Raw genomic sequence first — 26,616 nt, forward strand, 5'->3', positions numbered from 1 at the left:
TTGCCAAGACAAAGCTTTCGCATAGTAAATAGGTATATTTGCTCCATACAAATAAAAAAAGCTTTATTATCTTTAATCATTTAATGTAATGAGTGCGCTCTCAAGCTTTTTAGTCAGTTTAGTAAAAGCTTGCAAGGTTGCTGGTGGTATGACGGAAAACGTAGATTCAACACAATTTAATGCGGATGAGGTGGATCCCCCAGCTTGGCTAAATGCGAAGTTTATCGAGGGCGCTCTAAGAGCTTATGAAAAGGATCCTGAATTGCATGTAACTGATTTGAAAATTAGTCCTGCGACTCTGCAGGGAGATCATTATGCCAGCATCATGTTCCGAGCTGTTTCCCAGTACTCCACCGCCAAGGGGAATTTCTCCAAAGCACTAATAGTTAAAACAATGCCGGAACAGGAAGGTCACAAAAAGGATATGCTGTCAAATTCGCCGATCTTCAAAACGGAGATCCTAATGTACAGCAAAGCTCTTCCAGAGCTCGAGAGAATACTCCGGGAGGCAGGGGATACTACCAAGCTCTATGTGCCTTGCATCTATCACAGCTTGGAGCCTCATCAGGTGATGATATTCGAGGATCTGGTGCCACAGGGGTACACCGTCATCCGAGATCGCTATGCAAATAAAGAGGAACTTAAGAATGCCTACTTCAAGTTGGCAAAGTGGCATGCAGCCAGCATGAAAGTTTTAAATGAGGTAACCTATGGTAGAACCCGTTCACGGGAATAAATATTAACTAAATGAGCCTTTTTCTTTACCAGCAACCTGACTTCCTTAAGGAATTTAAGCATGGGTTGTGGGGCTTGCCCGCCTTTCTGAGCGATACCTTGGTGACCACTGGAGTACCCTGCTTCCTGGAAATGCTAGACAAGGTTCCGGAACTCACGAAATATAAGCCGTATTTCGAAAAAATAAAGGATAACTACATTCAGCGGATGAGTGTAGTCATGGAAGAATACCGCACTAATCCGAAGCCAAATAGGTACTACGTGCTGTGTCACGGGGATTTTCATGGGCGCAACATGATGTTTAGGTATAGCAAGGAAACAGGGTCTTTCGAGGACGTAATGCTGGTGGATTTCCAGATCAGTAATGTGTGCCCCATTACCATTGACCTAATTTACTCCATCTTCATGCTAATGGATACGGAGGATCGTTGGGATCTTGGAAAGGAATATATCGATTATTATTTCTCTGTTCTGGTGGAGACTCTGAAAAAAATAGGCTTCAAAGGTGAAATGCCAACCCAGACAGGAATCTGGGAGCATATCCACGGTCATAAGGATTATGGTAAGGAACTAAAATACAAACAAAGCTGTCGACTTGAATGCTTATTCCTTATTACCTCGTTACATTATAGAATTCTTCATGATGACCAGCTTTCTACCCCTGGTGGCTGCCATGAAATCGCAAACTTTTAAGAGTATGGATTCATTTTTTGATCCTCAGACAAAACAAGAGGCTTACTTTCTGGAAGAATACCTTACGGATGTAAAGATGCTATTGCAAAAATTCGAAGAGCTGGGATATTTTAAAGATCTTTAATCCCAGTGTATAAAATTAATTTAATAATTTTTATTGGGCCAAAAATAACTTCACATTTACCTACATAAATGCACTCGTTATTAACAAACAGCTCCAGAATTTTTTAATATAGGTTTAAAGTTTCGTGCCTACATATGTATATAGTTGTCGCTCTCCCACACGTGACAGTCATGCCTAATGAACAACAATTAATGATCTGTGTATTTTGTGATACGTAATTGTTCACACGAGTTTCTCTAAAATAAATGTACCTATTAATCGTAGATTAAATAGGGTATACTAGATTTGTGGATAACAGGTAGAGGAAGTGTTTCCGACTGTATATAGTATATGTATTCTTTAAAACAAACCGAGTAGATCCGGCCAACTCTGTCTGTAAGTCTATCAGTCGTCTCGTCTGACGTCATGATATGTATCTGATTTTTTTGTAAGTTATTATTGATCAACAGGTATTTATCTTGTATAACAGATTTCAATGCATATTGACGAGATAAATGGGTAGGTAATTTTTACACAAAATAGAACCGTTTTCTTTAAAAGCTTTAAAATGCTTTCGAAAGCTCACTAAGCTAAGTCCCTGATCAACAAGACGATTCTAGAGCGTAAGGACAGACGGGTATGCGAAGCGACTCATCGGTACTACGTCCTGTGTCACGGTGACTTCCATCTTTGCAATATGATGTTTAGACACAATAAGGAGTTGGGAGCCTACGATGACGTGATGCTAGTGGACTTCCAATTCAGCAATCTGTGTCCCATTACAGAGGACTTGACATACTCCATCTATATGATGATGGAGACGGGACAGCGCTGGGAAATGGGAGAGGACCTGATCAATGAATATTTTTCGGCTTTGATATTTAATCGATATTTAACTTGGAATTGATTCCGATGTTTGCACGAAACTTATCACTATCTGTGATAATTTCGAAGTACTTATTGTAAAGTGGTCCTTAAGAGTCAATTCAAGGTAGGCAACTTACGCAATTTTGGTATAAATTGTGAAAGAAAGGGGAACCAGAAAAAATAGTTTCATTTTTGCTATACATTTCTGTGAAAGCACCATTTGTTTGTAGACAATTGTTAATTAATGTATTTCCTTTTATTAGTTAAATTATCGTCTACAGTTATTTTTAAAAGCTCAGTTGTTTTAATATTTTTAAGATTCAGATATTTCAAGAAAAATACTGTTATGATTACCCTGATGAAGCTTCCGCATTTGTCTCTCCTACTCAAAATACATTTGCTCCGTACAAAGACAAAAAAGCTTTTGCAAATTGTTATCTTTAATCATTTAATGTAATTAGTGGACCCTCAATTACGCTCCCGAAAACTCAAACGATCAGTAGGCAGTTTAGTTAAAGCTTGCAAAGCTGGTGGTACTATGACGGAAAACGTAGATTCAACACAATTTAATGCGGATGAGGTGGATCCCCCAGCTTGGCTAAATGCGGAGTTTATCGAGGGCGCTCTAAGAGCTTATGAAAAGGATCCTGAATTGCATGTAACTGATTTGAAAATTAGTCCTGCGACTCTGCAGGGAGATCATTATGCCAGCATCATGTTCCGAGCTGTTTCCCAGTACTCCACCGCCAAGGGGAATTTCTCCAAGGCACTGATTGTTAAAACAATGCCGGAACAGGAAGGTCACAAAAAGGATATGCTGTCAAATTCGCCGATCTTCAAAACGGAGATCCTAATGTACAGCAAAGCTCTTCCAGAGCTCGAAAGAATCCTCCGGGAGGCAGGGGATACTACCAAGCTCTATGTGCCTTGCATCTATCACAGCTTGGATCCTCATCAGGTGATGATATTCGAGGATCTGGTGCCACAGGGGTACACCGTCATCCGAGATCGCTTTGTCAACAAAGAGGAACTTAAGAATGCCTACTTCAAGTTGGCAAAGTGGCATGCAGCCAGCATGAAAGTTTTAAATGAGGTAAGTTATGGCACCATTCACGAAATAAAAGACAACCAAGCGAGCCGTTTCCTTTTCCAGCAACCTGACTTTCTCAAGGAATTTAAGTATGGTATGTGGGGCATGCCCGCCTTTCTGAACGATCCCATGGTGACCACTGGTGTACCCTGCTTTTTGGAAATGCTAGACAAGGTACCGGAACTCACGAAATATAAGCCGTATTTCGAAAAAGTAAAGGATAACTACATTCAGCGGATGAGTGTAGTCATGGAAGAATACCGCACTAATCCAAAGCCAAATAGGTACTACGTGCTGTGTCACGGGGATTTTCATGGGCGCAACATGATGTTTAGGTATAGCAAGGAAACAGGGTCTTTCGAGGACGTAATGCTGGTGGATTTCCAGATCAGTAATGTGTGCCCCATTACCATTGACCTAATTTACTCCATCTTCATGCTAATGGATACGGAGGATCGTTGGGATCTTGGAAAGGAATATATCGATTATTATTTCTCTGTTCTGGTGGAGACTCTGAAAAAAATAGGCTTCAAAGGTGAAATGCCAACCCAGACAGGAATCTGGGAGCATATCCATGGCCATAAGGATTATGGTAAGGAACTAAAATACAAACAAAGCTGTTGACTCGTAGGCTTATTCCTTGTTACATCGTTATAGAATTCTTCCTGATGACTAGCTTGCTGCCCCTGGTGGCTGCCATGAAAACGAATACTTTTAAAATGGTAGATTTATTTTTGGATCCGCAAATAAAACAACAAGCTTACTTTCTGGATGAATACCTTGCGGATGTCAAGATGCTGTTGCCTAAATTCGAAGAACTGGGATATTTTAAAGATCTTTAATCCGATTTTTTATAGTTAAATAAAGACATTGTCATTATTATCAAACAGCTACAGAAACTTTTAATTGGAGTTGAAAGTTTTGAGCGTAAATAGTAGTCGCTCTCACACACGTGACAGTCATGCTTACTGAGCAACAATTATTGTTCTGTGTATTACTGGCACATTTGCGATAAGTAGTTGTACACCAGGTGTTCTCAAAAATTGAGGTACCTGTTACCCGTTGAGTAAATAGGGTATACCGGATTTGTTGAAATGTATATAACATGTAGAAGGGTTTCCGATTCTATATAGTGTATATATTCTTCTTCTCGTCTGTCGTCATAATATGTATCTGATTTATTTCTAAGTATTATTGATCAATAGGTATTTATCGTGTACAACAGATTTTGATGCATATTGATAAGATAAATGGGTAGGTGTATTTCACATAAATTAGAAAATTTGTCTTAAATAAGCTTCAAAACGCTTTGGAAAGCTCACTCAACCAAGCTTTATAATAAGCGACCACCTAGTGGGGCTCAGTATAACCAAATCCCACACTATTCCGAAAAGTTGTTGATTACGAGACCACGAACTAAAAATGCCAGATACCGAGCAATTCAATGCTGATGAGCTGGAGGCTCCTGCATGGCTGAATGCCCAGTTCATTACTGACGTTCTGAGAACCTACGAAAAGTGTCCGGATCTGCAGGTTACCGATCTTAAAATCACTCCGGCGAGTGCCCAGGGAGATCACTACGCAAGCGTAATGTTCCGTACTACTGCTGAGTATACCACTTCGATGGGAAAGTTCTGTAAGCCTCTAATCATTAAGACGATGCCGGAACAAGAAGGACACAAGAAGGATATGCTCAGCGACTCACATTTCTTCTCCACCGAGATTAAAGCCTACACTACGGCTCTGCCCGAGTTTGAGAGAATTCTCCGTGAGGCAGGGGACGGTACAAAGCTATTTGTGCCCTGCGTCTACCACAGTCTGGAGCCGCGGCAGGTGATAATATTCGAGGACCTGGTTCCGCAGGGGTACACTGTCATTCGCAATAGTCCTCCCTCTCTGGGAGATTTGAAATTAGCTTTTGACAAGTTGGCCAAATGGCATGCAGCCAGCATGAAAGTCATCAATGAGGTACGATTCACTGTAATATAGTATGTTTAATTTTACGAGTATTATCTATTTTTTCATCAGCAACCGAACTTCCTGAAGGAGTTCAAGTATGGCATGTATGAAATGCCCACTGTCGATACTGATCCTTTTATTACAAGTGGCATGAGTAGCTTTATTGAAATGCTGGACAAAGTGAAGGAGCTTAGGAAGTATAAGCCGCATTTCGAAAAGATAAAAGATAATTACCTACAACGCCTGGAAATTGAGATGAAAGAATATCACAAATATCGGCGAAACGATCGGTACTACGTCCTGTGTCACGGTGACTTCCATCTTCGCAATATGATGTTTAGACACAATAAGGAGTTGGGAGCCTATGATGACGTGATGCTAGTGGACTTCCAATTCAGCAATCTGTGCCCCATTACAGTGGACTTGACATACTCCATCTATATGCTGATGGAGCCGGAACAGCGCTGGGAAATGGGAGAGGACCTGATCAATGAATATTTTTCGGTTCTGGTAGCCACCCTCAGGAAAATTGGATACAAGGGGGATATGCCTACCCAAAGTAAACTGTGGGAGCAAATACAGAATAACAAGTATTATGGTAAGAAAGTCGACCAAGTGAGATTTTAATGCTTTTGCAGTAAAACATTTTTTTAACCCATTTTAGATTTCTTTCTGATAAGCACATTGCTTCCTGTGATGATCGCCGTAAAATCAAACGAATTTATGTTACATGAAGTACTCCAAGACTCTAAGGTCCGGCAGAAGTCCTACTTCCTGGAGGCCTATATAAAAGATGTTTCTAAACTTTTGCCAAAATTTGAAAAACTTGGATACTTTAATGATTTATGATTTAATAAACAAAACAAGGTTGGATTTTTGTCTTAATCTTAATAAATTGGCACTGAGAATCATTATATGAAATATATATTATATAATTAAAATGAAAGCAGTTACCTTGCATTAATTACAAATTGGGATTGACGGACGAACAGACAAACGGCCGTTGCTGTATGGGTTCGCAAAGGCATAATTATACTATCGGTGTGTAACTGTTAATTGCTTCTAATTCCCGCACAGAAGTTAACGTTATCTGTTATTATTTCTTAAAGACGTGCTTAATTCAAGTTCAAGTTCTTTTCCGCAATTGATTTCGAAATTCTAATAGAAACAGCTTAAACATACATTTATAATTTTATTGTTTATATATATTTACTGATATCCGTTTCTTGCAAGTACAAAATATGCATATTATTATTATAAATAAAATGTTGGAATTTGTTTTATTAATTATGCTGACATCAAGGAAAGGGCTGTTAAATTTTAAACTTTAAGGTGGCAAGGTGTCATTCAGTCATCAAAATAGTCATTGTCCCAATCATGTTCGCAACACGATGTTAAAGAATAGAACAAGGAAACATAAGTCCTTGTGGCAATAGTGATTATAAGATTAGCTACAACATTGGCCTAATTCAAAATGAAAAATTGCTTCAGGAGTTTTTTTGAAAATCTGTATCACGATTGTATATAATTAATTTAATTTGTCTTCGAACACGTAAAAGTCCGTTATGCTGGACAAACATTAAACATTTTTATGTTAATGTAATGTAAATGTATTTTCATAAACCAGAATAAATATCTTTTTTATTTGTAAGTTGCTATTGATCAATTGGTATTTATCCTGTAGAACAGATTTCAATGCATATTGATAAGATAAATGGGTATACGTATTTCACACAAAATCGAAAAGTTTCGTTTTAAAAGCTTCAAGCCGCTTTCGAAAGCTCATTTAGCCAGCCTTTATAATGAGTGGCCACATAGGGGGGTTTAGTATAACCAGATCACACAGTATTCCGAATAGTTGTTGATTGTTGAGAGCGCGAACTAAAAATGCCAGATAACGCAGATACCGAGCAATTCAATGCCGATGAGCTGGAGGCTCCTGCATGGCTGAATGCCCAGTTCATTACTGACGTTCTGAGAACCTACGAAAAGTGCCCGGATTTGCAAGTTACCGATCTTAAAATCACTCCGGCGAGTGCCCAGGGAGATCACTACGCAAGCGTAATGTTCCGTACTGCTGCTGAGTACACCACTTCGAAGGGAAAGTTTTGTAAGCCTCTAATCATTAAGACGATGCCGGAACAAGAAGGACACAAGAAGGATATGCTCAGCGACTCACATTTCTTCTCCACCGAGATTAAAGCCTACACTACGGCTTTGCCCGAGTTTGAGAGAATTCTCCGGGAGGCAGGCGACGATACAAAGCTATTTGTGCCTTGCATCTACCACAGTCTGAAGCCTCGCCAGGTGTTAATATTCGAGGATTTGGTGCCACAGGGATACTTCGTGATCCGAGATCGTCCAATGAAGCTGAACGAATACAAAAATGTTTTCTCCAAACTGGCCAAATGGCACGCTGTTAGCATGAAAGTCTTGAATGAGCAACCTGAAATCTTGAAAGACTTTAAGTATGGCCTAATGGAAATGCCTACCATTATGTCGGATCCAATGGTTACTACTGGAATGGAAAACTTTTTGAAAATGATGGACCAGATTCCTGAACTTACTAAGTACAAGCCACACTTTGAGAAAATAAAAGATAACTACATGCAGCGCATGGGTGAGGTAATGCAGGAATATCGCAAGAACTTTCAATCCGATGGATACTACGTGATGTGTCACGGAGATTTTCATGCCCGAAATTTGATGTTCAAGGAAAATGAGGAGGTCATGTTTGTTGATTTCCAAATCTGTAACCTGTGTCCCATTACAATCGATTTGAGTTATTCTGTGTACATGCTCATGGAGCCGGAGCAGCGATGGGATCTCGGAAAGGATCTTATTAACTTTTATTTCTCGGTTTTGGAGGACACGTTAAAAAAAGTGGGCTACAAGGGCAAGATGCCGACCAATGATGGACTCTGGAAGCAAATTCACCGACACAAGTTTTATGGTAAGTGCCTATTTAATTTATCACCTAGTTTCAATGAGCCTAACCATTTAAATATTTGTACAGACTTCTTCCTTTTAACCACTTTCCTGCCAATGATGGTGGCCGTTAAAGCGAAAACGTTTAAAATAAATGAGTTAATTCAAGATCCGGAAATCAGACAAAAATCCTACCTCTATGACCCTTATGTTCAAGATGTCAAAAAGCTTTTGGCTAAATATGAAGAAATAGGATACTTTAACGATCTTTGAGTTTTTAAACCTATCAGTTCAAAATGTGTATATATTGTATAGCTAATTGATCGCAACTATATGTAATAACAAATTGATGTCCCCTATGAACTGTGTACCATGTCGTTTTTTAGGATTTCTTTTTGCTTTAAATCAAATAACAAAACGTATCATCAAATTTCATTATTTCTTTCTCTTTAATTTGGGTGTAAAAATACTCATGGAATAATTGTCTGGAAAGCTTACTCTATGTGGAAGCCCGAATACTTTTGATCGAATGTAACGCAATCTTCTTTAGCCCTTTGTCACTTATTCATCCAAGAATCCAGATAGCTCGAATTCTTTAATAGTTCGCTGGAGGAAAGCGCGATACTTGGGGCTTTCAACATTTTCCCGGCGGAAACGATCACCGCTCTCAGTGCGCGAGTTCAGATCTTCGAGGTTCTCGAAACCAGCTCCTTCCCTGAAAATCAATGGAGTCAGGCAAGTGGCGCCAATGACACCTACAATGGTAAACTCATTATTAAAATCCATATAGATAAATGATAATGATAATCATACCCATAAGACTGGTCTTAATCAACTCGATGTGGATTTCCTTAAGAGTTGGAATGTGTCCCTGGTAGTTTAGCTTCTCCAGGGTCTGCTGAAGCACTCTCTGGTATTCCCTCACGATGTACTTATAGTGGACCTTACGAACATTCTCGTTCAAGGATCCGTAGAGGAAGTAATTGAGATCGATGGTTGGGGATCCCACATAGGCCAACTGAAAGTCCAACTGGTAAACGAAGAGATAAATTAACGTGGATTTCAAATGGATGCTCTTATATGAATGACATACCGTGACCACATCGTCTGGCTCCTTGGTCTCGTTGTTGATGTGGAACAAGAGATTGTTGATCCACAGATCGGTGAGGTTGAAGACGCGGAAATCCTTGCCAGTGCTCTCGAACATGGTCAGCGCTCTTTGCAGAACATTCTCGGCCAGCTTGAACATCTTCTCGGTGATCTCCTCGTAGCCCTTCCAGTGGGCCACTTCCTCGGCCACGCAGCGAATGTTGACGGGGAAGAAGGTGAGGAAGTCACGACGGTCCGGATTCCTTGAAATGGGCGCCTCGTCGAAGAACTCCAGCACCTCGGGACTCTGCTGGGCGATGAGGGCACTGCAGGCGTGCAGCTTGGCGACCTTCTCGATGGTGGGCAGTACGTAGTCCAGATTCAGCAGCCGACCGCGTTCGAAGTTCTCGAAGCCGGACAGCTGCATGTCCTCCAGAATCAGGAATGGCTCCGGCGATTCCGTGGTGTAGTAGCACGTAGGTGCAATTTTCGTTTGATCTCCAATGGATTGGAGCAGGGCTTGAATACGTGGAAGCACCTCCTTGTAAGCCAGAATCTCACGCTTAAAGAGCTTACTCCTGTGGGCCACTGCACCTGTTTGTCCCTTGGGATGGTCTTTTACTATTACTGAAAACTTGCCTTTGGGTGCAGTGCCCCTCTGTAGATTGAAACTGGCCCGATGCATTTCGCTGGCAAATCCCGCCGCCTGGTCGCCCACTTGGGCGCTCTTCACTATCAACTCTGTGACCGCCAGCTGCTCCTCCTTGAAGTGTTCCTTCAGCACATCCTGCAGGAATTCGGCGGTAAGCCATTCCGGAGCCTGGTAGTTCTTGCTGCCGGTTCCCATTGTATTTTCTTCTTTTTTTTCCAAGTCACCTGACCGCACCGAATAAATAACAGAGAGCTGAGCAGCAACTTACTCTGCGGGCTATCGAATCAAGAATGTGGGACAAAACATGTGACGGGCTGGGAGAAAGATAAAGCTTCTGTAAAGCTCTCTCTGTTGTTAGCTTTGCGCTGGCTTATCAGCTGATTTATGTATATATAATATTATTTATACATGTGGAATCTATGGCGACACTGAAACCGGTTTACTGAGAAGTGTGGAACTTGTGCCTGATAACAAAAAAAAAAAAAAAATCATTTTTGTCAATAGCCTTAAGTGGGAAAAACAGAGATAAATTTATATTTAACGTTCTTGTTAGTGATGTTTTACTGTTTTCCCGTGTGGAACAAATAAAACGTGATCTGAAAACAGGCAACTGTTGTGATAAGCTTTCCTGACTTGGCATTTATCTAAAGTATTTATTCTATAGGTTAAGAGACCACTCCTCAGAAGATATACACATATTCTATGCCATTTAGAGGATTTCCTTAACTTCAAATTCAGATAATTTTGTATAAAAAAATTGTTTCGTAATATGCTTTATTCATAAATTTTTTTAATAGTTAAAAACATCTTTATTTATGTTGTAAAAGAAGTTACAGTCCAAACGAGATTAAGTATGTAAAAAATATATATGTATATAAATCTACACGTATAATTACATTTTTAGTCTTTAATAAAAGTTCATATACTTATTTTCGGTTTTAATAGTTAATGACTTGAACAGCTTCAAAAGTCTAGAATACCACGCCTAATTAGAAAGGGGAATATGCTGAGCGCAGAGCGGACGTAGAGTGGATTTGTGTACACCTTGGACCGGAAGCGATCTCCTTCCTCTCCCGGCTGCGTAAGCTTCACCAAGCTAGCTTCCGTATCCGGTGGCAGCAGAATGAACACAAGGTGCGTGAAGGTGGTAAAGTAACCTGAATAAAGAGTTTTTTATTATATAAGTAGTGATCATCCAGTTTTTTAATTCTTACCCCAAAATCCATACTTGATCATGCTTATATGCAGCTCCCTTAGCATTGGCATTCGTCCGCCGTATTTCAGGATCTTTAGACAGCGCACTAGGTGTGTGTGGTATATCCTGATGAAGTAGTCAAAGTATTGTATTCGTATACTATGCCGTGCCGAGCATATGATGAGTTCCCAAAGATCCTGGGCCGGACTACCCCACTTGCATAGTTGAAAGTCCACGAAACGCACCTGGTTGATATCACCAGTTTGAGTATAGCTTAGCATTATGTTGCTGGACCAAAAATCACCGTGATTTAGAACTTTAAATTCCTGCGGATTGTTGTTAAAGCAGCGGGCGTAGGATTGCACAAATTGATCGGCCGTGGGCTTAAATATATTATCAAATCGATGTTATTGAATGTCAAGATATTTATTAGATTGTTTAACTTACAATGCGACTCACATACTGTTCGTGATCGGCCAGACCCCAACTGGCTATTGCAGTTTTATAGCTCTGGAGCCTCGCCTGATACGATTTCGATTTCTGGTAGTTGGCGGGTAGGTAAATCCTCTGAAAATCATCGGGAAACGGTCCTCTTCGCTGACGCCAAACGGCACTTGCTGCATGGAATTCCGCCAGCTTTTCCAGCACTCGATGCATGTGGGCCATGTCGAAGCCCTTGAGGCGATTTATATTTCGGTACTTTTTCGTTTGCAAATCCTCCTGAACCAGGCAGATCCTTCCTTTGACATCCTCCGCATGGTGGCACTTTGGTGCAAACTTTACATTCAGTCCAGCTTCCTCGTAGAGCTGTTCCAAATTAGGTATAATCGTTTCGTACATCATCTTCTCCTTTGGAAAGATGTTGAGTGTGTTCACGAATCCACCATTTCCCTGGGCGTCGTCCAGCATGGTCTTTACTATGTACGACTTTTGCTGTGAGAATCCATCTGTAGAGTGATCGAATAGTTTTTATATTGCTTTATATATATAGAATGCATTCAAGTTGATTTGAATAAAATTTGGTTTAATTACTAAATAGGAATTACTTTTTTTAATTTGTCTATGGTTTTTCTGATTTAAAAAAATATGAGGTGACAGCGTTTGTTTATTACTTTTGTAAGCCGGCAACAGTGCGTATGCGTAATGGATCTTAACGATTGTGGACCGAACTGCGCCCTTTTCTTCTCACCTTTCAACTCGATGTCGATGACGATGCGCATCAGCAGCGATGTGTAGGTTTCTCCGGGCGGCGTGGCTGGGATGATCGAGAGGTTGAGGATGCGCCGGAACTCCCGAAACTCCCGCTTGAGCAGTCGCTTGAAGTAGGCCTCATTGATCCAGGCCGGAATGCGGACATCGCTGGAGGCGCTAAATTTATTGCTGTTATCGGGCATGGCGATGGGATTCCGCCGGAGTGAGCTCACTGCGGCGATTGGCTCGAATCGGATTGGCTGTGAATTGGCGTTGTGCCCGGTCCGAAGTGTGCGGCGCAACTGTTTTGCGTTGCCTTGCCTTATCGAGAGTGTTTTTCTTATTTCAGACCCGCGATGTTATTTTTATTTCACTGCACGCACAGCAACAACAACCATACGTCGAGGTGGGTGACTTGAGGTGCGCACTTATCAACGCCCCAAAAGCAATGCCAACTGCCCGTCTAACTGGTTCGTCAACAGTACGGACACTGAGCATCGTCCGCCGTGCACGTTGGCCCAAAGACTCTCCCGTGGAGGCAGTGGGTGATAATTGCCAGAGCTTTCCCATTCTCCCAGTAGCCAGGCACTGGGTGCACTGGGCGCCGGGCTTATCAACGGTAGCGGTTGAAGTGTGGTGATGGGAATACCTGATAACCTAACATACGTACATATTTAGGTGCACTCATGAGTACGTATTTATGTAAATGTGAACTCAAACAATTTGAAAATTCACAGAGCGGTAAAACCGCCAAAATTATATTTTGAAAAAATGTTTGATATTGGTTTGTAAGCGGTTAATATTATTAATAATTATTTGTGATGTTACCTTGAGAAATTAATTATTATCTCTTCAAGACTAGATTATTTTACTAGTCTATCGCTTAATAGCTTTTATCAGCATTTTGATGTAGATACGGTGAGTACGTGATAAGTAGACAAACATTTTTGTTATCTCAAGAGTAAAATATGCACATATGTACATATGAATATACTAAAACAAGTAATGCAATGCGTTAATTGTTGAAAGATAACATTTTTTGGAATCATATTTCTATTTACAGGCGTACTAGTTGGAAAACTATTTCATGGTCCCCGACCTTCAATTGCGTTGCGGCCCCGACATTCGCCGTGGAAAACTTGATAAATCCAGAATCAATATTCGCACACAATTTGCTTAATAGGTTCGAATGAAAGCTTCACTGGCGGATGCATAAACTGGCGATCACTAGAAGTCTTCGAAGTTGAAGAGTCCGCGGTTGCAGCAAATGGGATACAGCTCCTTGACGACTTCCACAAAGATGGGATTGGTGTACACCTTGGTACGGAAACTCCTGCCCACCTCGTCCTCTAAATTAAACGTATGCAGGTTATTTTCCTTGCAAACTGGCAGCAAAAACCCCGGCAAATGATTCATCACGGCAAAGAATGCTGGGAAGAAGAGAAGAATTTCAGTATAAGATACGAAAATAAAATATGTACAATCGTTCGTTACCAGAGAAAGTGTTGTTTTTCTTGTAGATAGCAGATTGCAGTTCCCTCAGTTGCGGAAGCGGCTTCTCGTACATCAAGACTCTCAAGCAGTCGGTGAGGTATTCCCAGTAGATTCTCACAAAATTATCGAATTTGCTATAGCCCCAATCCTTTTCCGCCGAAAGGATTATCAGCATAAGCAGATCCTGTGTCGGACTGGCCCATTTGCAAATTTGAAAGTCCAGTATAAGTGCCTCACTTGGTGCTCCATTTTTATCGTACTTGAAGAGAATGTTGGATGGAGAAAAGTCCCCATGTGTGAGGACATTAAAGTCCTGGGGATCTACATTGAGGGACTCCAAACAGAGCTTGCCGTACTGCTCAGCAGTGGGCTGTAATTAAAGTTATTAATAATGTGCTATTCATGATTTCACTAGGAGACTTACGAAATTCTTAAGGTAGCACTCATCTATTCCCCACGTTTTCATGGCTGCCTTGTATTCTGGAGCTTTTACTTCGAATCTTTTTATACTATGCTCGATTTTGTCCTTTCTGGCAAATCCATTATCAAAGTCAGTATGATATGGTCCATACCTCTCCTTGTATATCACACTGGCGGCATGCAGCTCGGCCAATTTTCGAAGTGAGAGTCGCATGTGCTCCACATTCACTCCTTTCATTTGATCTGCAGCCACGAAATTTCGAGTCGAAAGATCTTCAAAAATAAAATATATATTTCCATCTATCTCTCCGACTTCCAGGCATTTCGGCATCAGCTGCACGGGATGTCCTGCCTCACGATAGATTTTCTCAAACTGCGGCAAATAGGTGGAGTACATCTGCTGCTCCTTGTGAAAGTACCTCATTTCATTCACTGCCTTGCCACCTTTATCCCAGTCCAGCATAGTCTTGACCACATACGACTTTCTTTTCTGAGTTCCATCTGAGCGAAGTTGGATTTACCATATGGTGATCTTCATGGAACGCGACATGATTACAACTGATTCAAATTCGTAACGGCATTATGTTGAACTTATCACAAAATGTTATCGTCTCCGGAGATAATTTTTTATCAGAGGTAACCAACGATTACCTCGATGACCGTCAATTTATACTGATAAGCTGCACACTTATGCGATACCCCCAGATAAACGAGATTTCGTTATACTTCCTATTATTTTATTGCCGGGCAATAAATCACACATCGTAGTCCTCAAAGTTTAGAATCCCGCGGTTATACAAGTAGGGGTACAGATCCTTCATAACGTTTCCAAAGGCGGGATTTGAGAGCAAACGTAATCTATACTTTTCTCCTTCCTCCGTTTGAGCGGACATGTTGTGTATGTTGCTGTCCTTGTCGGTGGGGAAGAGAATAATGGGCAGGTGGTTCAAGATGCTGAAGAAAGCTGCAGAAGAATTGCAATTACATGTTATAGGAATTTATAGCGAAAATGATTGCATTAGAAACGTACCGTAAAATGAGTGGTTCTTGTTGTTCATGGAGTTTTGCAGATCACGAAGTTTTGGCAGCGGCTTTTTCAGCTTCAGGACCTTCAAGCACTCGACCAGACGTTCCCAGTATATCCTTACAAAATGCTCGAACTCCTTGATGCGCAAATCGTTGGTGGGCGAGAGGGTGAGAAAGAAAAGCAGGTCCATGGCCGGACTGCCCCACATGACAATCTGGAAGTCGATTAGTATCAGCTTCTCGAGAGTTCCGTCCGGCAGATAGCTGCTCATCAGATTGCTTGACCAAAAGTCGCCGTGATTTAGTACATGGAATTCATCGGGATTCAATTCCAAAGTACTCAGGCATTGTGCCCAATATTGCTCAACAGTGGGCTAAAAGAAATATATAGTTGTTAGTTGCAGCAGAACTTGGAATTTTGATTATTTTCAACCTACAAATGCCTTTATATATTTATCGGCGTCCTTCAAACCCCACGAGAGCATTGCCTTCTTGTAGGCCTTCTCCTTCAGCTGGAACCCTTCGACGTGGAATTTTTTTACATCCCTCTTAACGAATCCCTCACTGAACTCGCTGGGATAGGGACCATGCAGCTCCTCGTAAACCGCACTGGCCGCATGATACTCGGCCAGCTTTTGCAGGCACTTGGTCATGTGCTCCATGTCCAGGCCTTTCGTGCGATCCATGTTCGTATACCTCTTAACGCACAGGTCCTCGAAGATGAAATGGATGTCACCCTCACGCTCCTCGGTGTGCAGGCACTTGGGCGCCAATTGAATGTCCCAACCGACATTCTTGTAGAGGGCCTCGAATGCAGGAAGGTACGTCTTGTACATCATGGCCTCCTTGGGAAAGAGGCCAAACTCGTTGATATCGCTGCCTCCTCGCTCCTCGGGCAGCATCGTCTTGAAGATATACGTTTTGGTCTTGACGCTACCATCTGCAAAGTATGGGTCAAATTATGTTTCCAGTTTCTTACGCCAGTTAACATGCTAATTGGCGAACGCTTTTCGCCAACTCACCTTTCATTTCCAGTTTGATATAAACCCTTAGCATGGTCGAAGTAAAATTCTCGCCAGGCGGAATCGCTGCCACTACCGTGAACTTCAAGACCTTGACATGATCGGGTTCGTCCGTGGCCAGTACACTCTCGAAATACTTTTCATTGATCCAATCGGGAATGATCAGGTGTTCATTGGGGTTTACGATATCATCGTTGTCGGACATAATGATACTATCTTTAGTATTTGGCCAGCACAACCTCTTCCGCCAACTGCTAGTTGGGAACTGAAACTGTAGACTCTTCCAGTAGAGCTTTAAATCGGGTCTCTCTAACATTCCCTTATCATTAAGCCCATTTCGTGTTGTGGGGCAATACGAAATTGGTATTACCTATGTGAATCCTATTGATTGTCATAGCCACTTCAATAGACACACTCGTATCAATTGTGGATTGATACATCTTATAAATTTTTTTACATATTAAAATTTTATTTTTATTTTATAATTTTTTTATTTGTTTTCTTTCTTTCATATATTTTAAAAATTGGCACCGTTAACAAAATTTATCAGGCCTTGACAATCAATTGACACATGGTTTGTTGATAGCCAGCCGATTAATGAGTTTTCCGACACAAAAAAGTATTTGTTGCTCTAATTATTTAACAACATAACAACCGTATAAATATAGATAGTTTGTTTGTTTTTGCGGCACCGATTGTAGTAAAATAATTTGTAACACGCGTGCTTGTATAATTAATACTCATCCATCTTTTTTGCAAACTCATTATTATAGGCATACAAAAATAGTTTGCGAAAGTAATTATTTTGTTGCTTTTTTTTTCGTATACCAGCTAGTCATCGTGAAGTTTTATATTGTTTAAGACGTCACTTGTGAGTTGCGAGATTAAATTTGATGGTTACTGTAAACTGGTAGTAGACAGGCCATAACTTCAGAGTCTATTTAAGTAGTACTCAAGTTGTTATCCGATATTTTGGCATATGATCACTCAAAATTAACTACCACACCAATTCAGACGTTTTTCCACTCGTAGTCCGTAAAATTAGGGACTCCACGGTTGTTGAAGAACGGGCTCCCCTATAAGACGGCTGAAACTCGGATGTGTGAAGATACGTATCAGTAATTGTTTTTTGAGAACTGCCTCATCTTGGTTTTTGGAAAAAAATATGCTCATACAGGATCTTCTCAGCTCGAAAGGTCCATGGCCTTGTGATATAATTCTATCCTCACTAAAAAGTATTCTTTATGAATCTTTCATTTATGTTTAAAAATGTAATCATTGAACATAAACTAAAAGTGACCTCCCACTGATCCTTATGCAGTCTTGACTTGGTCTCAAACATTGCTAAAGTATTTAAAGACATTTTGAAATGGTTTGTGAAGCTTATTATAAGAGTATTCTAAACTTGTTTCTTGTTTATGGTTATCTTCAAAAGCTTCAAAGCTCCAAACAAACTGAAAACAGAGCAAACTTATGAATTTGGTTACCGGGGGGCATTTGGTGCTCAGGTAACTTGAGAGCCGAATTCAAACTGATAACAATTTCGCCAGGGAATCGTTCATTACATTAACACAAAAAGCTCTAACAAATCGGATACACACGTATATAGGGCTCTCTCACTAACAGTTTGAAAACAGTACTAGAAATATACCCAAAGGTGCGTCAATATGACTGAGGAAAGTTTCAATGACGACGAGTTAACTCCTCCGGAGTGGCTGAACGTTCAGTTCATGACTCAGGTGTTGAGTGGTTACGAAAAGGATTCGAATCTGAAGGTCACCAACTTGAGTTTCACTCCGGCCAGTGCCAAGGGCGATCACTATGCCAGCATTATGTTTCGCGCTAAGGTGGAATATACGGCCCAGAAGGGTAACTTCGCCAAGTCGCTTATCATAAAAACGATGATCGTGGAGGAGGGTGTCAAAAAGGATATGTTTAAAGATTCCCCACTATTCACCACTGAGATCGGAATGTACACTAAGGTCCTGCCCGAGTGGGAGAGGATTCTCCGAAGAGCAAATGATCCAGCCAAGCTGTATGTGGAATGCATCTACCACAGTCTACAGCCACATCAGATTATCATCTTCGACGATCTCGTCGAGATGGGATATGCAGTTGTGCGTGATCGTTTCCTCACACGGGAAGAAATCTGCAGTGCCTACTCCAAGTTGGCCAAGATCCATGCAATCAGTATGAAGTTTATTCACCAGGTAAGCAGCAATCGAACTATAATTATGCACATTTCAAATTTAATGTATTACACTGTCTATTTTCAGCAACCTGAGTATTTGAAGGAGTTTAAAAACGGACTGTGTGAAATGCCCGGGCTGATGGACAGTTCCATTATAACCGGAGGCATGGATCCCTTTATGGAAATGTTAGGACGCTTTCCTGAACTCAGTAAATACCAGCCGTATTTTAAGAAGATAAGTCTGCACTTTAAGGACCGATTGCGGGAGACTATGCAGGAGTATCGAAACAATCCCCAGCCAGGATACAACGTTCTCTGCCACGCAGACTTCCATTCCCGCAACATGATGTTTAAGCACAATAAGGAAACAGGATGCTTCGAGGACTGCATGCTGCTGGATTATCAGGGCTGTAATGTGGCTCCAATGGCCGTTGATCTTATGTACTCCATTTACATGTTGATGGGGCCGGAACAGCGAAGAGAGGAGCTGGAGACATTGCTGAACTACTATCTATCCATCCTGCTAGAGACTCTCAAGAAGATTGGCTACCAAGGATCAATGCCGACGCCACAAGGATTTTGGGCGGAAATGAAACGCCATAGATATTACGGTAATTCGAAATCGTCCTCGGCCTAAAGCACTTATTAATAATATTCTATTAATTCCAGAGTTTCTACTGCTGAGCACATTCTTGCCATTGTCGATTGGGTTGCGAACCCATAAGTTGGATTTAGGTGATATGATGCACAAGGAAGAAACCCGGAAAACACTGTATCAGCTGGAAGATTTTATAGAAGAAACCAAAACAATATTGGCCAGATTCCAGAAATCGGGATATTTTGACGACTTGTAATAAAATTTCCCATTTAAATATATAAATAATTTGCAAGCTTTTCATCGTTAAAACAATAGTCAACAAGGCCATCTGTGAATTTCAGTAAGTTTCAAAGAGCTTAAAAGCTCAATGAAAAAAACAAAACAGAAGAGCCAAGTGAGCGTGAATGTTTTCAGTTTCCATCGGGCGTTTAGTCATCACGCTTCTCAGTAGCCATACGCATTTTTATATAAAATTTATACGAAATTACCTGAACCGGTTAATATAAGTATTATTAACTGTCCCTTACAGACTAGAAAATGGCTGAAGATAGCTCAGCTGATCAGCTGAGTGTCCCAGAATGGTTAAATGAGCAGTTTGTTACAGATGTTCTGAAATCACACGAAAAAGAACCGGACCTCAAGGTTACCAAATTGGATTACACTCCAGGAAGTGCCAAAGGTGATAACTATGCCAGTGATATAATTCGTGCTCGGGTAGAATATACAACCCATAAGGGTTCCTTCTCCAAGTCTCTCATTATTAAGACGGTTCTGGAAATGTTTGCCGGTTCAGCTCTCTTTAAAACTGAAATAGGCATGTATAGTAAGGTCCTGCCAAAGTTTTCGAGAATACTGCGAGAAAACAATGATACATCCAGGCTTTACGCAGAATGTATATATTATAGTCTGGAACCGCATCAAGTTATGATCTTTGAGGATCTTGGCGAGCTGGATTATGCTATGGTGCGAAATCGAATGCTCACGCATGAGGAGATCTGTGGTGCCTACTCAAAGTTGGCCAAATTTCACGCACTTAGCATGAAGATTATTAACGAGGTAAGCCAAAATCGGAGAAATATCATATATTAGAACTGTAAAACAAATTATTTCTTAATTAGCGACCAGAATTCGTTAAGGAATTCAAAGATGGCATATGTCTAGTTGATATTCCCTATATGAGCTCAGGCATGGGTCCGTTTAAGGATTTTTTGGGCCGCATTCCTGGGTTGGAAAGATACAAGCCGCACTTTAAAAAGATAGAAGTCCATTTTATAGACCGACTGCGTGATATCATGAAGGAGTACCAAACCAATCCTCAGCCTGGATATTACGTTCTCTGCCATGGTGACTACCACACTCGGAACATAATGGTTAAACATAATAAGGAATCAGGAGGCTTCGAGGATTGCATGCTGCTTGACTACCAAGGCTGCTATGTTGCTCCTCTTGCCGTGGATCTCATGTATTCCATTTATATGCTAATGAGCCGCGAACAACGGATTGGCGAACTCGAGATCTTACTGAACTACTACTTCTCAGTTCTGCGGGAAACCCTCAGAAGGATTGGCTACCAGGGCGAACTGCCCGATCCTCTTGCGTTCTGGAAGGAAATGAATCGCCTTAAAGATTATGGTATGTTTATATTTGTTTCTTAATCGGAATTTTAATAATATACATTTTTATTGCAGAGTTCCTATTTCTCAGCACCTACTTGCCCATGTCGGTAGGTCTTAGCCTTACAAGCGCGGCTAATGAAGAAACTGATGATAAATTACAGGATTTTATTGAAGAGTGTAAATCAATACTGGCCCGATTTGAAAGATCTGGATATTTTGAGAACTTATAAAACAAAAATTGGAAAAAGAGGTTTTATAGAAACAGTATTAATCAAAGAACCAGCAATATAGTTTTTAAATATAAAACAAAAACTAATGATGATACTCTGCTCAAAGGAACGTTCCATTATGTATAGTTAATAAAGTTTATAAGGCTAGTGTTTTGATATCGTTCGAAAAATCACGTATTTCTCTTCTCTTGATTTACTCGAAATGAGAGTATATGTTTTGTATACGAATTTCAAAACAAACCGAAAAGCTCTTCATTATCTCTGCGTAAAAGCTTTATAAATCCCACACAACTACAATTCCATTCGAAAACGAAATTCTCTCTGAAATTTAATTTAGGTGCCAGTGAAATGGAGCTTTGTTCAGTTCGCTCTTCTTTGCTCATCGCAATAGAAGTTAGTAAACAATATGTCCGGGAACCCCGAAAACAACCAGTTTAACGATGACGAATTGGTGCCACCTGAGTGGCTCAACTCCGAGTTCTTAGCTCGCGTTTTGGAAGGCCATGAGCTGGAGCCCATGGTCAAGGTTCTTGATTTGACCTTCTCCCCGGCAAGTGCGAAGGGAGATCACTATGCCAGCATCATGTTCCGGGCAAGGGTGAAGTACACCAACCGGAAGGGGGAGTTCCAGAAGTCGCTGATCATCAAGACAATGCCAGAGGCAGAGGGACACAAGAAGGATATGCTCGGAGGATCGCCAATATTCGAAACAGAGATGGGATTGTACACAAAGGTGTTGCCCGAGTTCGAGAGGATCCTTCGAGAGGTCGGCGATGACACCAAGCTATATGTAAATTGCATATACCACAGTCTGGAGCCGCATCAGGTACTGATCTTTGAGGATCTGGTCGAGATGGGTTACATTGTGCTACGGGATCGGGACGCCACCTTAGATGAGATACGCAGCGTCTACTTTAAACTGGCCAAGTGGCATGCAGCCAGCTTGAAAGTGCAGAATGAGGTAAGTTGTCATAGGTAATTGTTAATCTTCTTCTAATATAAATTTTTATTAGCAACCGGAGTTCCTAGAGCCGTACACCCACGGACTGTTTGAGATGCCACATGTCCTGAATGATCCCTTTATGAGAACTGGAATGGAATTCTTCGTTGACCTTTTGGCTAAGGAGCCGGAGCTGAATAAGTACAAGCCGTACTTCGAAGGCATCAAGGGCGACTTCCTAGAGCGGCTTGTTGAAGAGTGGAAGGACATTCGAAGGAGCCAGAAAAAAGACGAGTACTGGGTACTTTGCCACGGAGACCTACACCTTCGAAACATTATGTTCAAGTATAAGGACACTGGATCCTTCGAGGACTGCATGCTGCTGGACTTTCAAATCAGCAATCTCTTTCCCTTGACTTTCGATCTGCTCTATTCGATTTACATGCTTTTGGAGCCGGAGCACCGATGGAAGAACTGGGATGAACTCATCAACTATTACTTCTCCGTTCTGCAGGATGTTCTTAAGAAGATCGACTATAAAGGGGTAATGCCAACTCAATCCGGTCTTTGGCAGCGCCTGCATCAGCACAAGTACTACGGTGAGTTAGTAGTTTTATCTAAGTGTAATTTAATTTGAATATCTAATCTAATTTAAATATTTTCCCAACAGAGTTCTTCCTCATTAGCACCTTCCTACCGCTGATGTGGGCATTGAGGGATAAGTCCGTTGACTTTGGCGATCTGCTTCAAAATGAGGAAAATCGAAGGAAATGCTCTTTTTCTGAAGGTTACATTAAAGAAGTTACAATATTGCTGGCTCGATTGGATCAGCTGGGCTTACTCCAAGAATAAAAGATTTCGAGAAATATTAGCTATAATTTACAGTAAGGTTTAATAAATCAATCCTAAGTTAAGCCCAGCACTTTCACCATCTTCCAACTTTCCTACTCAACAGATTCATAATCAATTCTATCAATCATTTTCTTCACTATGCTAAGCACGTTTTTGCAACAACACATGTCAACCCAAGCTAAAATTAGAAAAACAAACAATTTAAATGTTTGCCTCATTTGAATCGCTAATTTGCATCTCCCTATGACTGCTCATCTGGAGGCCCAATGAATGGGAACTATTTGCGTGTTCCTAATTACATATATAGAATGCCTCGGTCAATCAAAACCCCATTGTGACGCAGTTTTTGCCATCAATGCCAACGGCTGGGTGTGCAATTATTTTATAGAATGTTTCCGGCTGATTAAATAGAATTACGATTTTATGGAGTGTGGCAGATAAGTGCGGTTTTTGGTTGGAAGGAGCCAATAGATTAAAAACACGATTACGATCTAAGGTCGATTCAAATAATTTAGCTAACTTATTATCAAGAAATAATTAGTTATCGCCAGTGCCTATTTTTGTTAATTGATTGATAATCATTGAAGTGCAGAAGCGAATGAACACCTGTTTATTTTGCTGTTGGCACATACGTCACTAGTTTATAAATCTGAAGCTCACAAGCTTGCAAAAAGACTTTAAGATTTTTTATACCAAGCCAAAGTTTGAAGACGACGTCATTTGGGCCCATTTCAAGCTCATCGCACGCGTAACCATTTTAGCCAGTCATGATGATTGTTTTCAACGTTTTGTTTGGGGTTTTGTTACTGGGCTAAGTCTAGGCGAAGCGATTTAATAGTGAAACCAAACGAAGTATGTGTAAATTAAATCAAATTCTTATTTATTGCTTGCGCCTATGATATATGATATCACAGCAAATTGGCTACACCACAATCGGAATCCGGGATTAAAGCTAATTCGACTTCAAAAGTCCCTTGTTATCGAAGAACGGTAGAAGCACCTTCATAGCTTTGGCATAGTAGGGATTGATGAAGGTCCTGTATCGTAGGGCATCGGCCTCGGGTCCTGGGGCCAGCATCATTTTCATATTGGCATCCTTGTCCGTGGGCATAAGTGTGGCCACCATCACGCCCATCGAGGTGAGAGGTCCTACCAATTGAAATATTAATTTCAGCTTATTAAAAATATAAATCCTAAATTATACTAACCCCAGAATCCGTACTTCAGCATCATGATGTGCATATCCCTGAGTGTGGGAATGGGTTTCGAGTAGTTCAGTAGCTTAAGGCACTCCGCCAGACGCTGGTGATAGATCTGAATAAAGTGATCGAATTCCTCGACTTTGATATCTAGCGATGCCGATGTTGTGATCAGGTACCAAAGGTCTTGGGCCGGGGTGCCCCACTTGCCAATCTGCAGGTCCACAAATATAGTTCTATCGATCTCGCCGTTATCCTTGTAGTTGAACATGATGTTGTTGGACCAACAGTCGCCGTGGTTCAGCACATTGAACTCATTCTCGTCCACCTGGTTGATTTGCAGTGCTTCCTCGAACACCTCCAAGGGGTCCCACATCCGGGCGATGTAGCTTTCGGCATTCTCGAGGTCCCAGTTGCGCATGGCCTTGAGGAACTGCTCCTGTCGCAGCTTGCCCAGAGACTCAAAGAGGTCCCGACTCTGCTCATTGTACATGGACATCAGGTACATGGTATCGTAGGGACCATTTATTTCTCTGGCCACCACGGATGCAGCGTGCAGTTCGGCCAGTTTCCGGAGCACTTGGCGCATGTGCGGCAGATCGAATCCTTTTAGTCGATCGAAGTTCTTAAAATTCTGCCGGCTCAGGTCCTCGAAAACCATGGTAATCAATTCGGCGGTGGCCTCGACATGGAGGCACTTGGGCGCCAACTCGATATCCACGCCAGCCTCCTTGTAAAGCTTTACGAACTGCGGGATGTGCACCTCGTACATTTTTCGCTCCTTGGGGAACAGTCCCATGCCATTGACCACATCCGCTCCACTGTCCGCCTCCAGCATTGTCTTCAAAATGTACGACACCTTCTGCTCGCTGCCATCTGAAGAATGGAGTAAGCTTGAATAAGTCTGGAAAATCATCCTTGTTAGGCTACTGACCCTTCAGCAGTATGTCCACAATGACGCGGATCATAATGGATGTGTAGTTCTCGCCAGGCGCAGTGGCCGCAATGGGCACAAGGTTAATGATTTTGTCAAAGTTTTCCACATCCTTCTCGATGATCGGCTGGAAGTAGTCCTCGTTTACCCACTTCGGTATGTGCAGGTGCTCGTTGGGATTAACGGGCTTTTCCGCGCTGTTGTTTGGCGACATTGTGATGCTGATACTGAAAACGGTAGATCAATTAATTGACTTTCGCGGCGGAAACGAACAGCGGTTCAAGATCAAAGCAATTAGAAAAGTTACATTGTAATTCCCATTCAGTTTAATAACAGTTAACGAAAGCGAAAGCATCAGATGTAAGTGTGTTCAAAGTCCAAAACTTTTGCATTTCTGGTTTGCACAGTTTACATTTTCATAGTAATTTTATGGCTAAGCATTTAGTATTTCAGTTTGCTATTTTTTTTTCAAAAATGCACTTATCAAATACGGGAATGTATTTGAATTTATTATTTATATAATTTTAGTACTAGTAATGTAGCAAGGCAAAGATTGTTTCCGCCTCATATGAATGTCTGCGAACTGCCCATCACATTTGATACAATTGTTATTTATTACTGACCGACTTTGCGGATTTCTAATTCCAATTTAAATTCCCGCTCGGAGAAAACGCTGCTTTTGTGTCCGACGATTTCTAACGACAAGCAAATACTGAATTCTCCGTCCGGTTCGCATACTTTTATACTAATAGTCGCCCATGTCAAGTGCACTAGTGTGTGTGCATACGTATCTGTGTTTGGGCCGAACTGATAGCGTAAACGGGTTTTTGTTTAGGCGTACCCATAGCGCCGATATACTAGATATGATGCAGAACAAAGGTTACAATAAAGCCAAGTAATGGGTTCCCATATTTTTGGATAACCGAAGTACTGAAAGAAATCATCATTGACCTGCAAAAATCTATTTTGAATCGTATTGGTAAGGTTCGAAATTGTTTGAGGAATTCTAGCGTCTAAATTTCTGAGATATCTTATCACTACGTATGTAAATTATCGGTAATCACAAAATAATCCATAAGAACTATGTTCTTTGAAGTTTGTTTGTCACATATTATCATACATATCCAACCAAAGTCCTAATTTTTGGCATATGAAGATTACGTTTTTCCCAGAATGCAGCGGAATTATTCCTTACTGAGTTTTGAATAAATTGTGACCACACTGTCTTTCATAAATTGATGGGCTAGCAATTACAGAAAGCTATATTGGAAAAAACAATTAACCAAACTCAATGGCTGATCCTAGCAATCGATAAGTTTGAATACTGCAATTGATGAAACAACGCGTTGTTGAAATTTTGTAGATACATCTCTCGTTATATCTGTAGAAGTAATGTACTAGATACTTAATTGTTCTCCAACAAATTCATTTAAATTCCACACAAATAGTTCACTTTATTGTCACTACTCGTGTTTCCATACTTATACAAATGCATTGTGGTCTATTGGCCAGCTGAAATTCGTTAATTGAACCAGCTTCGTCATCCCGAATCGGAATAATTGAGGATTGTCCGATTTCGGGATGTGTGTCAT

The 26,616-nt window shown here is 41.0% G+C and overlaps 12 protein-coding genes across 13 annotated transcripts; 7 read left to right on the forward strand and 5 right to left on the reverse strand.

Moving 5' to 3' along the window:
* Positions 1–111: 111 nt before the first annotated feature.
* LOC6729588 lies at positions 112–1,815 on the forward strand. The gene is made up of 3 exons (XM_016177520.3): positions 112–703; positions 769–1,297; positions 1,368–1,815. The coding sequence occupies exons 1-3, from the start codon at positions 149–151 to the stop codon at positions 1,550–1,552; spliced, it is 1,269 nt and encodes a 422-aa protein (XP_016036234.1). The 5' UTR covers positions 112–148; the 3' UTR covers positions 1,553–1,815.
* Positions 1,816–2,894: 1,079 nt separating this feature from the next.
* LOC6729589 lies at positions 2,895–4,377 on the forward strand. Its single transcript, XM_002104861.3, has 3 exons — positions 2,895–3,491; positions 3,552–4,080; positions 4,146–4,377. Exons 1-3 carry the CDS (start codon positions 2,937–2,939, stop codon positions 4,328–4,330), a joined length of 1,269 nt encoding a protein of 422 aa, XP_002104897.1. The 5' UTR covers positions 2,895–2,936; the 3' UTR covers positions 4,331–4,377.
* Positions 4,378–4,834: 457 nt separating this feature from the next.
* Positions 4,835–6,338, forward strand: LOC6740781. The gene is made up of 3 exons (XM_016169898.3): positions 4,835–5,456; positions 5,517–6,045; positions 6,112–6,338. Exons 1-3 carry the CDS (start codon positions 4,911–4,913, stop codon positions 6,294–6,296), a joined length of 1,260 nt encoding a protein of 419 aa, XP_016036235.1. The 5' UTR covers positions 4,835–4,910; the 3' UTR covers positions 6,297–6,338.
* A 909-nt stretch (positions 6,339–7,247) lies between these two features.
* On the forward strand, positions 7,248–8,793 carry LOC6729591. Its single transcript, XM_002104863.4, has 2 exons — positions 7,248–8,400; positions 8,464–8,793. The coding sequence occupies exons 1-2, from the start codon at positions 7,335–7,337 to the stop codon at positions 8,646–8,648; spliced, it is 1,251 nt and encodes a 416-aa protein (XP_002104899.1). The 5' UTR covers positions 7,248–7,334; the 3' UTR covers positions 8,649–8,793.
* A 7-nt stretch (positions 8,794–8,800) lies between these two features.
* LOC6729592 lies at positions 8,801–10,419 on the reverse strand. The gene is made up of 3 exons (XM_002104864.4): positions 9,469–10,419; positions 9,189–9,405; positions 8,801–9,130 (listed from the first exon to the last, which is right to left on the reverse strand). The coding sequence occupies exons 1-3, from the start codon at positions 10,309–10,311 to the stop codon at positions 8,937–8,939; spliced, it is 1,254 nt and encodes a 417-aa protein (XP_002104900.2). The 5' UTR covers positions 10,312–10,419; the 3' UTR covers positions 8,801–8,936.
* A 480-nt stretch (positions 10,420–10,899) lies between these two features.
* On the reverse strand, positions 10,900–13,002 carry LOC6729593. 2 transcript variants are annotated; one of them, XM_002104865.4, is made up of 4 exons: positions 12,501–12,999; positions 11,759–12,258; positions 11,331–11,694; positions 10,900–11,273 (listed from the first exon to the last, which is right to left on the reverse strand). In XM_002104865.4, exons 1-4 carry the CDS (start codon positions 12,703–12,705, stop codon positions 11,080–11,082), a joined length of 1,263 nt encoding a protein of 420 aa, XP_002104901.1. In that variant the 5' UTR covers positions 12,706–12,999; the 3' UTR covers positions 10,900–11,079. The 2 variants fall into 2 exon arrangements, with proteins under 2 accessions (XP_002104901.1, XP_044779107.1); XM_044923172.1 differs by lacking the exon at positions 10,900–11,273 and having other exon boundaries at positions 11,386–11,556; positions 11,616–11,694; positions 12,501–13,002.
* A 305-nt stretch (positions 13,003–13,307) lies between these two features.
* Positions 13,308–15,134, reverse strand: LOC6729594. The gene is made up of 3 exons (XM_002104866.4): positions 14,421–15,134; positions 13,997–14,366; positions 13,308–13,932 (listed from the first exon to the last, which is right to left on the reverse strand). Exons 1-3 carry the CDS (start codon positions 14,877–14,879, stop codon positions 13,730–13,732), a joined length of 1,032 nt encoding a protein of 343 aa, XP_002104902.3. The 5' UTR covers positions 14,880–15,134; the 3' UTR covers positions 13,308–13,729.
* A 2-nt stretch (positions 15,135–15,136) lies between these two features.
* LOC6729595 lies at positions 15,137–16,737 on the reverse strand. The gene is made up of 4 exons (XM_002104867.4): positions 16,465–16,737; positions 15,880–16,382; positions 15,447–15,816; positions 15,137–15,380 (listed from the first exon to the last, which is right to left on the reverse strand). Exons 1-4 carry the CDS (start codon positions 16,667–16,669, stop codon positions 15,172–15,174), a joined length of 1,287 nt encoding a protein of 428 aa, XP_002104903.1. The 5' UTR covers positions 16,670–16,737; the 3' UTR covers positions 15,137–15,171.
* A 1,206-nt stretch (positions 16,738–17,943) lies between these two features.
* LOC6729596 lies at positions 17,944–19,584 on the forward strand. The gene is made up of 3 exons (XM_002104868.4): positions 17,944–18,674; positions 18,741–19,266; positions 19,325–19,584. The coding sequence occupies exons 1-3, from the start codon at positions 18,132–18,134 to the stop codon at positions 19,507–19,509; spliced, it is 1,254 nt and encodes a 417-aa protein (XP_002104904.1). The 5' UTR covers positions 17,944–18,131; the 3' UTR covers positions 19,510–19,584.
* A 77-nt stretch (positions 19,585–19,661) lies between these two features.
* On the forward strand, positions 19,662–21,245 carry LOC6729597. Its single transcript, XM_016177521.3, has 3 exons — positions 19,662–20,309; positions 20,372–20,885; positions 20,942–21,245. The coding sequence occupies exons 1-3, from the start codon at positions 19,791–19,793 to the stop codon at positions 21,097–21,099; spliced, it is 1,191 nt and encodes a 396-aa protein (XP_016036238.1). The 5' UTR covers positions 19,662–19,790; the 3' UTR covers positions 21,100–21,245.
* Positions 21,246–21,369: 124 nt separating this feature from the next.
* Positions 21,370–23,379, forward strand: LOC6729598. Its single transcript, XM_002104870.4, has 3 exons — positions 21,370–22,060; positions 22,113–22,638; positions 22,710–23,379. Exons 1-3 carry the CDS (start codon positions 21,506–21,508, stop codon positions 22,889–22,891), a joined length of 1,263 nt encoding a protein of 420 aa, XP_002104906.1. The 5' UTR covers positions 21,370–21,505; the 3' UTR covers positions 22,892–23,379.
* Positions 23,380–23,744: 365 nt separating this feature from the next.
* Positions 23,745–25,744, reverse strand: LOC6729599. Its single transcript, XM_016174727.2, has 4 exons — positions 25,648–25,744; positions 25,025–25,251; positions 24,100–24,966; positions 23,745–24,040 (listed from the first exon to the last, which is right to left on the reverse strand). Exons 2-4 carry the CDS (start codon positions 25,236–25,238, stop codon positions 23,844–23,846), a joined length of 1,278 nt encoding a protein of 425 aa, XP_016036240.1. The 5' UTR covers positions 25,239–25,251; positions 25,648–25,744; the 3' UTR covers positions 23,745–23,843.
* Between the last annotated feature and the right edge of the window lie 872 nt (positions 25,745–26,616).

The sequence above is a fragment of the Drosophila simulans genome, chromosome 3R (genome assembly GCF_016746395.2).
Source record: "Drosophila simulans strain w501 chromosome 3R, Prin_Dsim_3.1, whole genome shotgun sequence".
NCBI lineage: Eukaryota > Metazoa > Arthropoda > Insecta > Diptera > Drosophilidae > Drosophila > Drosophila simulans.